Source organism: Nannospalax galili, unplaced genomic scaffold, assembly GCF_000622305.1.
Source record: "Nannospalax galili isolate Female #2095 unplaced genomic scaffold, S.galili_v1.0 scaffold911, whole genome shotgun sequence".
In the NCBI taxonomy this organism is placed as follows: domain Eukaryota; kingdom Metazoa; phylum Chordata; class Mammalia; order Rodentia; family Spalacidae; genus Nannospalax; species Nannospalax galili.
In genome coordinates this window covers 181,824-194,350 of record NW_008329642.1, presented here as the reverse complement: position 1 = coordinate 194,350, position 12,527 = coordinate 181,824, and the positions used below count along the sequence as shown (strand labels likewise).

Here is a 12,527-nt window from a genome sequence, read left to right as displayed (position 1 = left end):
GGAGACCAGGCTGGCCTTGAACTCACAGAGATCCACCTGCCTCTGCCTCCCGAGTGCTGGGACTACAGGCATGCGCCACCACGCCTGGCATAATGTAAAATAGTTTTAAAAGAAGAAAATATGTAGGGAAGTATAAACAAAGGAAACTTGCTTTTAGTTTTTCCCATGCTGAGATATTTGGGGTACCCTAAGACTGTCCCTTGAGACTGCATGACTCTCCTCTTGGCCTCCTTCTCAGATTCAGCTCTGTTCAGCTCCTTGGGGATCTCCTGTTCCACATCTCTGGGGTCACTGGGAAAATGACCACAGAAACTGCCTCTGAGGATGATAACTTTGGAACTGCTCAATCTAACAAGGTGGGCATCTGGCATTGGTTTTTCTCCCTACACTGATTGCAGTGGAGTATATACTCCAGAGGTTCACCACCCTCTCTTTTCTGTCCTCTTCTGTGGGCTATAGGCAATCATCACTGCCCTGGGGGTTGATCGGCGGAACCGGGTTCTGGCAGGGCTTTACATGGGCCGCTCAGACACGCAGCTGGTGGTGCGGCAGGCCTCACTGCATGTGTGGAAGATTGTTGTCTCCAACACCCCCCGCACCCTGCGTGAGATCCTGCCTACTCTCTTTGGCCTCCTGCTGGGTTTCCTGGCCAGCACGTGTGCAGATAAGAGAACGGTGAGTTTGAGAGACCTTGCTGAGTCTCAACCCTAGTTCTCCTTTCAGAGCCCAGAAAGCTGTATCTGTAGAGCCTGAGATGCTCGGGTGTCTCCTTTGTAACAAAAGAACATTTACTGCCAGGTGTGATGGCACATGCCTTTAATCCCAGCACTTGGGAGGCAGAGGCAGATGGATCTCTGTGAGTTCAAGGCCAGCTTGGTCTACACAGTGAGTTCCAGGACAGCTGGGGCTACAGGAAGACCCTGTCTGAAAAAAACTAAATGTTTATTTTGATATATCACAGTGAAAGATTTATCGTCCTCTTTTTTTTTTTTTTTTTTTTTTTTTTTTTAAAAAAAAAAAAAAAAAAAAAAAAAAAAAAAAAGAACGTTTACTTATTTAGTCATTCAGCAAAATATTTACTGTGTACCAAGCTGAGGCCTAGTGTCTAGGGACACAATGGAAGAGAAATGCAGCCTCCTTTTCTATCCTGGCTAATAAGATGCATAATCACAATGTTGGAACTGGTGAGATGGCTCAGTGTTTAAGAGCTCTGGCTGTTCTTGCAGAGGACCCAGGTTTGGTTCCCAGCACCCAAATATGACTCCAGTTCTAGGGGATCTAATGCCCCTTTCTGATGTCCATGGGCATTGCACGTGGTGCACTTACAGTCATACACTTTAAAAAATGTGTGTGTGTGTAAGAATTTTTAGGTTTTAAAAAAAATAATTATTTTTAATCTATGTTTATGAATGTATTGCCTGCATGTATATAAGGGCACCCACGTCATGCAGTGCTCATGGAGGTCATAAAAGGGTGTCAAATTCCCCTGGAACTGGAATTACAGATTGTTATTAGCTGCCATGTAGGTGCTGGAATTGAACCTGGTCCTTTGCAAGAGCAGCTAATGCTCTTAACCGCTGAGCCATCTCTCTAGACCCATGAGTAAAAAATTTCTAAAATGTTTGAAGATGAAAGGTAAAGAAGCATTGTCCAGCTCATGAGGTGGGAAAAATGAAACAAATCCAGAGAGGCAGTAGTGCTTTACGTGCAAGGTTGGGGTATGCAAAGGCTGCCGTGGTAGACAAGACTGTGGCACATGGTCGAGGTTGAGCAAGGCCCCTGTAGCTGGAGTGATACACCAGGGAGGAGCAGGCATGGCATGAGATAAGGCTAGTGACTGAGTGGAGAGAGGTGGGTATGGTAGTTGGGAGGAGGTACACAGTCTGCCAGTCCCCTTTGGCCCACTTCCAGTGCCTGGCCTTGGCAAGCAAATAGTGTCTTTAGCTTTAAAGGATTTGTATGAAGCCTCCAAGAAGAAATTATTCTTTTTCCTTAGCATTTGTTCCAAATTCAGCTCCTTGTGAATTAGAGCACAGGGATAAGTGTTCAGTGATCCAGGAAAATTGGCCTTAGTCCTGTATCCTGTGATGAATTCATGTCCCATGTGTTGGCTCTTGCTTTATGCTGTGTAGTTGTATGAGCTAGTTTTATATGTGTATGTATTTGTGTGTATGTAAGTATGCATGTCTTTTATGTGTATGTTTTTATATATTTTATGTGTATGTATTTATGTTTTGTATGTATATGCAAGTATGTATGTATTTTATATGTATGTATGTATATATTTTGAGACAAAGCTTATGGAGACTAGCCTCAAACTCATAATCTTCCTTCCTCAGCATCCCTAATGCTAGCATTACAGGCTTGGGCCACCATACCTGGTGCCTACCATAACGGCCCAAAGATAGGACTGTTTTAGTTTGCTTTATTTTGTTTAAGATGGTCTCAGCCAGGTGTGGTGGTACATGCCTGTAGTCCCAGCACTCAGGAGGCAGAGGCAGGCAGATCTCTGTGAGTTCAAGGCCAGCCTGGTCTGCATAGTGAGTTCTAGGGCAGCTGGGGCTACAGGGAGACCCTGTCTCAAAAAAACAAAAAAATAAAATAAAATAGAGTCTCTGTCTCAAGCCAGCCGTGATCACATGGCAGTCCTCCTGCCTTAGCCTCTCAAGTACTGGAATTACAGGCATGTGCCATGATGCCAGCAGTAGTTTTCTTTTTAGTATGTTAACCCTGGGAAATTAATAACTCAGGTAAAACCTCTGAGCTTTCAGAGCCCTCATTCTGGTGTTGCTCTCTGGGTTCCCTGAGATTTGCAGGGATATGACATGCTGGCTTTATCTCTGTTGACAGATTGCAGCGAGGACATTAGGAGATCTCGTCAGGAAGCTAGGGGAGAAAATCCTCCCCGAGATCATTCCCATCCTCGAGGAGGGCCTGAGGTCTCAGAAGAGTGATGAGAGGCAGGGTGTGTGTATTGGCCTGAGTGAGATCATGAAGTCCACCAGCCGGGACGCTGTGAGTATCTTTACAGGGCCCTGCAGCCCAGGCAGCCCAGCTGACTGATCAGAGGGCTGTGGGAGGGAGGTCACAGGAGCCAAGCTCTTGAGGATACACCAGTCTTTTCCTGGAGATGCTGTTGCCAGCAGGGCACTGTCCCACCATGGCAGACTATTTCCTTCTTGGTTCTCCTATCAGTTTTGTGAGCTAAAAACCAAGTTATCTGGAGGGCTCCTCAAGTGGCCTTTGAAGACTAAAGAGAATTCTCACTACTCTTGAGGTTTCTGTATATGAGTAACCCTTTTGTATCACTTTACTAGTTACATTAAAAGAGAAAGGGACGGGGCTGGAGACATGGCTCAGCAGTTAAGATCACTGACTGTTCTTGCAGAAGACCCGGGTTTGAATCCCAGCACCCAGCTGGCAGCTAACAACTGCCTGTAACTCTATTCCAGGGGATCCAACAGCCTCTTCTGACCTCCGAGGGCATTGCACAACATGGGTGCACTTATCTACATGCAGGCATAACACTCATACACATAAAAATAAATAAATAGATAGATAAATAAATAAATAAATAAATAAATGAGCAAGAGACATGTACCAAACAGTGGCAGAGGGTGGCAGGAGCAGGGGGGTGTCCTGTCTCTTAAGAAAAGACAGCTAGAGTTTAAATACTCAGTAGGCAGAAATATGTTGTCTGAAATTAGTTCTTTTTCCATAGTAGCAACATTCAAGGGCTTTAGAGCACTTGATTGCTAAGGCTTGACCTTATTTTCAAAGGTTATTGATCCTTGAACCACTCCTAGGGAGCAGATTGAGAGTACACTGGGCTTTCAAGTTGGATGACAATATGGATGCAAGTAAATGGATGCCCATTTAGAAATGTAACCAGCGACCAGTTGCTTAGCCTAAGCATGTTAATCTGGTTTACTGGATCCCTCTCCTTCTGTGTGTATATCAGTGTAGGTTTTGGGTTTTGGGGTTTTTGGGTTTTTTTGGTTTTTTTGGTTTTTTGAGATGGGGGTCTCCATGTAGGCCCAGCTGGCCTGGAACTCACAATGTAAACCAGGCTGGCTTGGAATTCACAGAGATCCCAGTGCTGGGATTAAAGGTGTGTACCACCACTCCCAGCTTTATATGTGGTTTTTATAACTGCATTTCACAAGGACTCAAAAGAAATACTGTCACTCCAAAGAGTTGTGAATAATTGAGTATACTGAGTCCTCCTGTATTTTAGTCATGTCTGCAAGGTGCCCACGATCAAGTGGCAAGGCTGGCACATCAGCTGATCACTGGATTCAGAGTGAGCTTTGCTGTGGTGGAACTGGTTACCCAGGGAACAGCCATCATTGGGCCTGTTGCATAGAAAAGGAAGTTGTATGGGTTTGGAGTTGAGGCTTGAAGGACTTAGCTTTTCAAGAGATGAACAAAACAGTCCGGGGGGACAGGAGTTCAGATCCTGCAGGCCTTGCCATGGAAGGAGGTTAGAGTCCCTGTAGAAGACAGGAAGTAGCTGACAACTGGATTGGGTTGAGCTCTTAAGTCTAGGTGAGGGATGCACGGGCTGCATCAGGCGTTCTCTACTTTTTTTGTACTTCAGTATTTCCATGGTAAGAGTTACTAGAACAGTCCAGCAGAGGGAGTTGTGTTGGCTGAGGTAGAACCCCCAGTCTGTTCCCCTTGCTTGATTCTGTTCCCCGGGGCCCTTTCTGCACTGCTGTACCTGTGCTTGCACTGTTCTAGGTGCTGTACTTCTCTGAGTCCCTGGTGCCCACAGCAAGGAAGGCTTTGTGTGACCCATTAGAGGAAGTCCGAGAGGCAGCAGCCAAGACCTTCGAGCAACTGCACTCCACCATTGGTCATCAGGCTTTGGAGGACATCCTCCCATTTTTACTGAAGCAGCTGGTAAGTGGATCTTCTATACACCTACCAGTGTGACTTTTACTGTCTTCATAGTTGGAAAATGCAGGGGGATGACTCTGCCAAGACTGGGAATTTGGGCCCCTTGGAGTGGGTGCAGCAAGATCTGATTTGGTTTTATGCTTGTCCTTAGTAAGTAAATGTGGGAGGCAAAGAGGTAAGTGGAAGAGGCAGGTGGCTGTAACTAGTTCAGACAGCAGACATGTGGCATGGCTGGCTCCTTGGGGTTGTCCCTAATGTCCCTCTGCAGGATGATGAGGCAGTGTCAGAATTTGCCTTAGATGGTCTGAAGCAAGTTATGGCTATAAAGAGTCGTGTGGTGCTGCCCTACCTCGTGCCCAAGGTAAGTCCCAACATACGGTGACTACCCCAAGCCCCAAAACCACTTTTATTCCTGGGTCTTCTGTGAATACCACTTCTCAACACAGATGTTGGGGACCATGTGGGGTGGATACAGTTTAGTCTGGATGCCCCCCTTGCCCTTCAAGCTGTGTTGGAACAGGCATCTCAGCAGGAGGAGTGGACTCCCTTGCTCACCTTTTTCCCAGAACCCAGCTCTAGGCCTGGTACTAAGCAGGTGCAGTCCTTCATCAAGTTGGTATTGTTTGTATTCCACCAGCTGACGACACCACCTGTCAATACCCGGGTGCTGGCTTTCCTTTCGTCTGTGGCAGGTGATGCTCTGACTCGTCATCTTGGTGTGATCCTCCCAGCAGTCATGTTGGCCCTGAAGGAGAAGCTTGGGACACCAGATGAGCAGCTGGTAAGAGGAGTGTGATCACTCCTGAAGCTTTCTAACGGCCATCCTACCTTGCTCTGAGACTCTGTGCTCAGCACACTTGTCCCCTGTGGTTTTCAGGAGATGGCCAATTGTCAGGCTGTGATTCTCTCAGTAGAGGATGACACTGGGCACCGGATCATCATTGAGGATCTATTGGAAGCCACTCGCAGCCCTGAGGTGGGCATGAGGCAGGCTGCTGCTATCATCCTCAACATCTACTGCTCACGGTCCAAGGCTGATTACACCAGCCACCTTCGGAGCCTGGTCTCCGGCTTAATCCGCCTCTTCAATGACTCCAGCCCTGTGGTTTTAGATGAAAGCTGGGATGCCCTAAATGCCATCACCAAGGTGAGGAGGGGGACCACTGACCCCACAACAACCTTTTGATTGCAGAATATTCAAGGTATTTTTTCCCTGTTATTTGGAGTTTTGTTTACTTTTGAGTTGGGGCTTGTTATGGTTAACTAGGTTTAAGCAAATTTCTTACCTCAGCCTTTTAAGTGCTTGAGACTGTAGGTGTGTATCACCATGCAGGTTTAAATTTCCAGATTTTTTTTTTTTTTTTGGTCTTCTTGAGACAGGGTATGGTCTCCTGGTAGCCCCAGCTGGCCTAGAATTCACAGAGATCCTGCTGCCTCTGCCTCCCAGGTGCAGGGATTAAAGGCATGCACCACCACACCTGGCTTAAAAATTCCAGATATTTCTAAGTTCTGACAGGAATCTGTCATTTACCTGTTCCTCAGCTTCAGCACTGATATACTTGTGGCTAATTTGTTTTTCTCCCTCCCAGACTGATGTCTTAAGAGGAAACATACATGCTATATCACTGCTTTCCCCTAATTCCCACAGAAACTGGATGCTGGTAACCAGCTGGCATTGATTGAAGAACTGCACAAGGAAATCCGGTTCATAGGCAATGAGAGCAAAGGCGAGCATGTGCCAGGCTTCTGCCTTCCAAAGAAGGTGAGCGGGGCTTGGTGGTGCTGGGTGCTGGGGCATATAACTCGGGGACTGCAGCTGGAGCAGCAGTGGTTCCGTCTGTTATGCTGTGTACTCTGGAGCACCTTCACAGACTGCGTGCTTCTTCTAAGGTGGCTTCTTAGGGACTAGGTTCAGGCTGCCCTTGGTTTAAGCTGTGTAGGCCACCTCTCAGTCAGAGCTAATGGGTCACAGAGGAGGTAGCTGTGCATGTTATCTCTGTTATCAGCCTTTTGTGACCCTTGTCTTCCAGTCAGGTTACACCCTCTTGGCTGCGACCCTAATTCAGCCCGCTGCATTACTTCCCATGGAGTTGGAGAGAGAAGGGTGTTGGGAGTACCTTGCTTTGAGTGGAAACACATGGAGCCTTTGAGACTGGACTGTCAGCTATGGTTCTCTTGTCAGGGGGTAACCTCCATCCTTCCAGTGTTGCGGGAAGGAGTCCTCACTGGCAGTCCTGAGCAGAAAGAGGAAGCAGCCAAGGCCTTGGGTTTGGTGATCCGCCTGACATCAGCTGATGCCCTGAGGCCCTCTGTGGTCAGCATCACTGGCCCTCTGATTCGCATCCTTGGGGACAGGTTCAGCTGGAATGTGAAAGCAGCTCTGCTGGAGACACTCAGCCTTTTGCTGGCCAAGGTAAATGACTTACGAGCTTGTTCCATTTGTCCATTTAGATCCTGGAGAACAGTTGAGATGTCCTATGGCAGTAAGGCAAAAACTATTATGGCAAAACTGTGAAGCAGGGGGAATTGGACTCTAGACACACTATACTATGGTTCAGTGCCTAGCCGTTTGCTTGTAGCTCCGTGAGCAAAGGATCTTAAGAAAACCATGTAACCTTTAAGCCTGCTTCCTCACCTGTGAGACCCATAACACTGCCTGCCTTACTACTGAATTGATTCAGAGAGAGTTTCAGTTGCTTGTCTTTGTGAATTGGACTCCACTGAGCTAAAGCCTATTCCGGCCAGGGTTGCATCAGCTCTCTGCTGATGGCTGCTACTGCTGCCACCATCGCCTCTATTCTCTGTGTGACAAAGGATGCTGAAAATGGATGTGGACAAGCAAAACCTGTATGTTCTTGGCTCTTAGCTGCATGAGATGGCTATCCCTTGCCTATGTGTGAGAGCTTGGCTAGCTCATGGTTGTTTGAGGTTGATTGTTTGCATTCATACTGCCATTGCACCATGACCTTGGGAGCCACCACAATGGTGATTTTGGGTATTGGCTTTCTCTCACAGGTTGGAATTGCTCTGAAGCCCTTCCTGCCGCAGCTTCAGACCACCTTCACCAAAGCCCTGCAGGACTCCAATAGGGGTGTACGCTTAAAGGCTGCTGATGCATTAGGGAAACTTATTTCCATCCACATCAAGGTGGATCCCCTCTTCACAGAGCTGCTTAATGGAATCCGTGTCATGGAGGACCCAGGTGTCAGGTGAGTTGCTGCCTTGCGTGCATGCCATAAGCCTCCAGGAGGCCAGGCAGTTCCTCCAGGTCACGCCTGTGCAGGTGGAAGGCAGTGTTGTCGAGGGACCTGGGACTAAGGCATGCATTGGTTCTGTAGAGACACCATGCTGCAGGCCCTGAGGTTTGTGATTCAAGGTGCAGGTGCCAAAGTGGATGCCGCAATCCGGAAAAACATCGTCTCACTCCTGCTGAGCATGCTGGGACATGATGAGGTATGGCTGTGGGTAGATGGCTGGACTGGGAGCTCTACTGTGTCCCATCATCTTTGATTGTCTTCTTCACATCATGTTAGGTGAACTTGATTCAGCTGCCAGCTGACCAGGAGTGCTCATTCCTGTACTTACCAAGGTTGCTCGGACTGTGAGAAATTCAGAAAGTATTATTGATGTTGGTGATTCTGGGGATTTTATTGTTTTAACTGTACTGGGGATCAAACCAGGGCCTTGTGCATGCCAAGCATGTGCTCTACCACTGAGCTACATACACCCTAAGCCTAATGAGTCTGTTTCATGGAGAAGGCAACTGATATTACCAAAGTACCAGATCTTTCACCAGTTGCTTACCTCTTTGCTCTTCATAGCCCCCTTTATACAACAAAGACTGGTCCAGGAAACATTTGCAGAGTTGAGGGCCTCCCCCAGCTATGTGAGGCCACATAGTCAGTGCCCTCAGGAAACATACTGTCTAGTGGGATAGATTATTTCTGGTACATGTCCATGTGAAGGTCTCAGCGGTTTTAGAAGGCAAGACTTCTCATGGCTACACTCTTACCAAGTTGTAGAGTCAAAACCAGCATCTGAGCCCTGCAACTACTGGTTGTGTCCAAGTCCATCATCCCTTCCAATTCTGGAAGCATTTGTTAAACCCCCCCCCCTTGGCTGCCTTGTACTGTGACAGATCTACGGGGTTGGTGAGTCTTTGGCTAAGAAATTTCTTTTTTCCCTTCCACAGACAGACCTCTGTTATGGCAGCCTCATTTGTAGGCTCATTTATAATATTTGTAGGGCTGATCTCAAGAAAGAGGGTACATGTGTTTGTTGGTGTCTCTGTGTGTATGTGTGCGTGCATGCGTGTGTGTGTATGTGTTATATGGGAATTACCTATTTGGGTACTTGGAGGCTAGAGGTTGACATCAGGATGTCTTCTTCAATTGCTTCTCTACCTAATTATTTGACAGGGTTTCTCACTGAACCTAGAGCTAACTGGTCTCCAACTTTTGATCTTCCTGCCTCTTCTTCTCTAGTACTGGTACTACAGGTGTGAGCTACCAGACCTAGTTCTTGTGGTTTTATGTTTTACTCTGTGTACATACCCAGGGCCTATACTGCTGCTCCTGTGCTTATGCTCCAGAGGTTTGATTCTGATCCTGAACCTCCTGTTCTCTACCTACAGCCCCTGCTTCCCCGTGGGTACATGTGGAAGTACCTATTCTTTTTGGTCATAGTCTACTAGGGCCTTTACAGGGTCATGCACAGTGCAAACAAAAGTTAGAGCTTAAACAAATTTCTGTTTTACCACAGCAGAACTTAAAGATAGCTCACATTGGAGAAAGTGGGTGTCCGAGCTATTTTAAGCCTTGCCTGGCACCTGGGCTTCTACTTAGAGCTCAGAGGCTCAAACTGGTGGTAGTCCATCCTCAGAACTTGTGCTTAGATTGAAGATGGCAGTCAGGGAGCACCCTGGCATTAGCTTTTTTTTTTAAATTTTATTTAGTATTTTTATGTGTATGAGTGTTATGCCTGCATGTAGGTAAGTGTGCCTGTGTCCTGCAATGCCTGCAGAGGACAGAAGAGGCTGTCAGATCCCTTGGAACTGGAGCTACAGACAGTTGTTAGCTGCCATGTGGGTGCTTGGATTCAAACCCGGGTCTTCTGCAAGAACAGTCAGTGTTCTTAACCTCTGATCCATCTCTCCAGCCCTGGTATTAGCTTTTTTGTAGGACATTAAGTCTTTGGTGGCTAGTTGGTTTAAAGGAACACAGTCAATTGGAACCTACTAATAAAACAACACATAATTTAGAATCCCCTTTGTTGGTATTTGAAATAATCTGGCCATGGGGCAAACAGGGAGCTGTCCTTGATTTTGACAGAAAATACTTGCTTTAGGGTTGTGGATGTTGCTCAGTGGAATGGGTTCTCTCCCCAGGGCTGAAAAAAAAAGTTGAGGTATGGGGCACGATGGCATATCTTTCTCCATCTTCCTTGTGTTGGTTGATGGCTTTAGCTTGACTGTCTCAAACAAACCCCAATCATTTAGGTGGCAGTGGGGCACGAACATGGCAGAGACAACCGGGAGTCATTTGGACATAAGACTAGTGGGGGAGATTCATTCAATTCTGATTTTCTAGCTGTCTTTGCAGGTGGCTGTGGGCAGGTGGTTCCCCTGTCTGTGCTGGGGTCTTTCCCAGCTGTACCCTTTCTGTCTCATGGGGCTGTTGACAGTAACCGAGACACTAAATGTAAAGCATTCAGACTTCCTGAGAAGAAAGGTGCTATGTAAATACAGTTATTATTGCTATTGTGATGATGATTACCATATGCACACATGCTGGAGTTTTCTATAATTAAGTGAAGTGCTGGGTGTGCAATATTTAACTCCCCACCAAGTAGCAGTTGCAGTGAGTGGCAGTCCCAGTCTGGTGCTGGGAACTCGGGTGCCTGTAGTGAGGCTGGCTTGAGAGTTCCTGAGCTGGTATGTCCTGCCCCCCCCCCCGTCCCCAGTCCCTGCCCTCCCTCCTGGCTCCATAGTGCTTCTTGACCTCATCCCTGGGGACCTGATGGTATTGGTTGCACCCCTTGTCACTGCCTTCTCTGCTCTGTCAGGACAACACTCGGATCTCCTCGGCTGGGTGCCTTGGGGAGCTGTGTGCCTATTTGATGGAAGAGGAGCTCAGCACTGTCCTTCAGCAGTGTTTGCTGGGTAGGTCTCTACACAGGCAGCACCCTTCTGGAACGTGGCCCCAGGGGAGATACCGTGGACACTTGTCTCCCTTCCTGTTCCTTAGGAGTCCGGCTGCTAAAGCACACTGGAGTTTCCAGTGCTTCTGTAGCCCTGAGTGTTGCCACTCTAAGAACATAGCCACAAGCCAGGGGCAGTTGTGAGCAATCACTCTGCCACTTTTGGGGAACATCTGCTATGAAAGCAAGGAGCCAATACACACCATAGCCTGGTGTTTCCCCTCTGCCTTGAGTCTGATCCTGGTGGGAGGATAGATCCCTGGATTTTAGGGTGGGAGTGTGCTACAAAGCACAAATTCTCACAGTTAATTTCCTTCTACCCAGCGGATGTGTCCGGCGTTGATTGGATGGTTCGGCATGGCCGGAGCCTGGCGCTGTCTGTAGCTGTGAATGTGGCTCCTGGTAGACTTTGTACAGGCAGATACAGTAATGAGGTTCAGGATATGATCCTCAGCAATGCCGTGGCAGACAGGGTAAGGTTTTTTTTGGGCAGCCAGTCCAGTCATCCTCCCCTAGCCAGACATATGTGGCCATTACCTTGCTAGGCCCATACAGGGAACATTCCAACTGGGTGTTTCCATTCTGGGCTCTAGTTTTACCATGGCTGGTAACTTGCTGGGTTAGCGGGAGCAGTGCTTCATCCCTTTGGTCTCCAGTTTCATGATCTAAACAGAGAAGACTTTGGAGAGACTAGGGGGTAGTATCTCTGCCCTTTTAGGCAGGTCTCTGATCCCTGTTCCTGGAACCAGTGACTTTGTTCTGCACAGCTGCTGAGCATCTGCCTAACTGAGCACTGTGGAAGAACCTTTGGTGTGGGCTAATACAGGACAAGATGGGTGGTAGAGGGTCTGGAGTTCCCTGGGGAAGGAGTCTCATCTGGCTCTGCTGTTCCGAGTTAAGAGTGGGCTGCCTCCATCCTGTTTAGCTCTTTCTTTCTCTATAGATCCCCATTGCAGTGAGTGGGGTCCGGGGCATGGGCTTCCTTATGAAGTATCACATTGAAACAGGAGGTGGACAGTTGCCACCCAGACTCTCCAGCCTGTTCATTAAGGTGAGTGGGGACAGGGATCCTGGCTCATGAGAAGGACCAAAGTACACTGGAAATTTGCCCTCAACTACTTGGAGTCAAGTTTTCCATGGATGGTCTCCAAGAGCTTTCTGGACTCTTAGGAATAGAGAGCAGAGCATTTCTACGTGCTTTTTTCCTTAGGCTGTAGTCAGCACTTGGGCAGATTTTCAGACCCCGTGACCCCCAAATCAAGAACCACTTTTTGAGATGTTCTTTGTAGGTACCCTGATTTTGGGAAATTAAGGACAGTGCTGGATCCAAAACTTTTTTTTTTTTTTTTTTAAAGAATATTTATTTTGTGTGTGTTGGGGGAAAATGGGGTGTGCATGCAATGGTGCTAGGGTGAAGGAACAACTTG

General features: G+C 47.6%; 1 protein-coding gene across 5 annotated transcripts in view; it reads left to right on the top strand.

Moving 5' to 3' along the window:
• Positions 1-12,527, top strand: part of Gcn1 (GCN1 activator of EIF2AK4) — a 73,558-nt gene that overhangs the window by 58,381 nt on the left and 2,650 nt on the right. For all 5 annotated transcript variants that reach the window (XM_008840448.3, XM_029567191.1, XM_008840438.3 and 2 more), the window contains exons 43-56: positions 239-356; positions 460-675; positions 2,851-3,015; positions 4,744-4,905; positions 5,171-5,263; positions 5,540-5,683; positions 5,780-6,049; positions 6,551-6,664; positions 7,085-7,315; positions 7,918-8,111; positions 8,241-8,355; positions 10,966-11,062; positions 11,425-11,573; positions 12,044-12,151. In XM_008840448.3, coding sequence (XP_008838670.1) covers positions 239-356; positions 460-675; positions 2,851-3,015; positions 4,744-4,905; positions 5,171-5,263; positions 5,540-5,683; positions 5,780-6,049; positions 6,551-6,664; positions 7,085-7,315; positions 7,918-8,111; positions 8,241-8,355; positions 10,966-11,062; positions 11,425-11,573; positions 12,044-12,151 — 2,176 coding nt within the window. The remainder of the gene's footprint in view (positions 1-238; positions 357-459; positions 676-2,850; positions 3,016-4,743; positions 4,906-5,170; positions 5,264-5,539; positions 5,684-5,779; positions 6,050-6,550; positions 6,665-7,084; positions 7,316-7,917; positions 8,112-8,240; positions 8,356-10,965; positions 11,063-11,424; positions 11,574-12,043; positions 12,152-12,527) is intronic.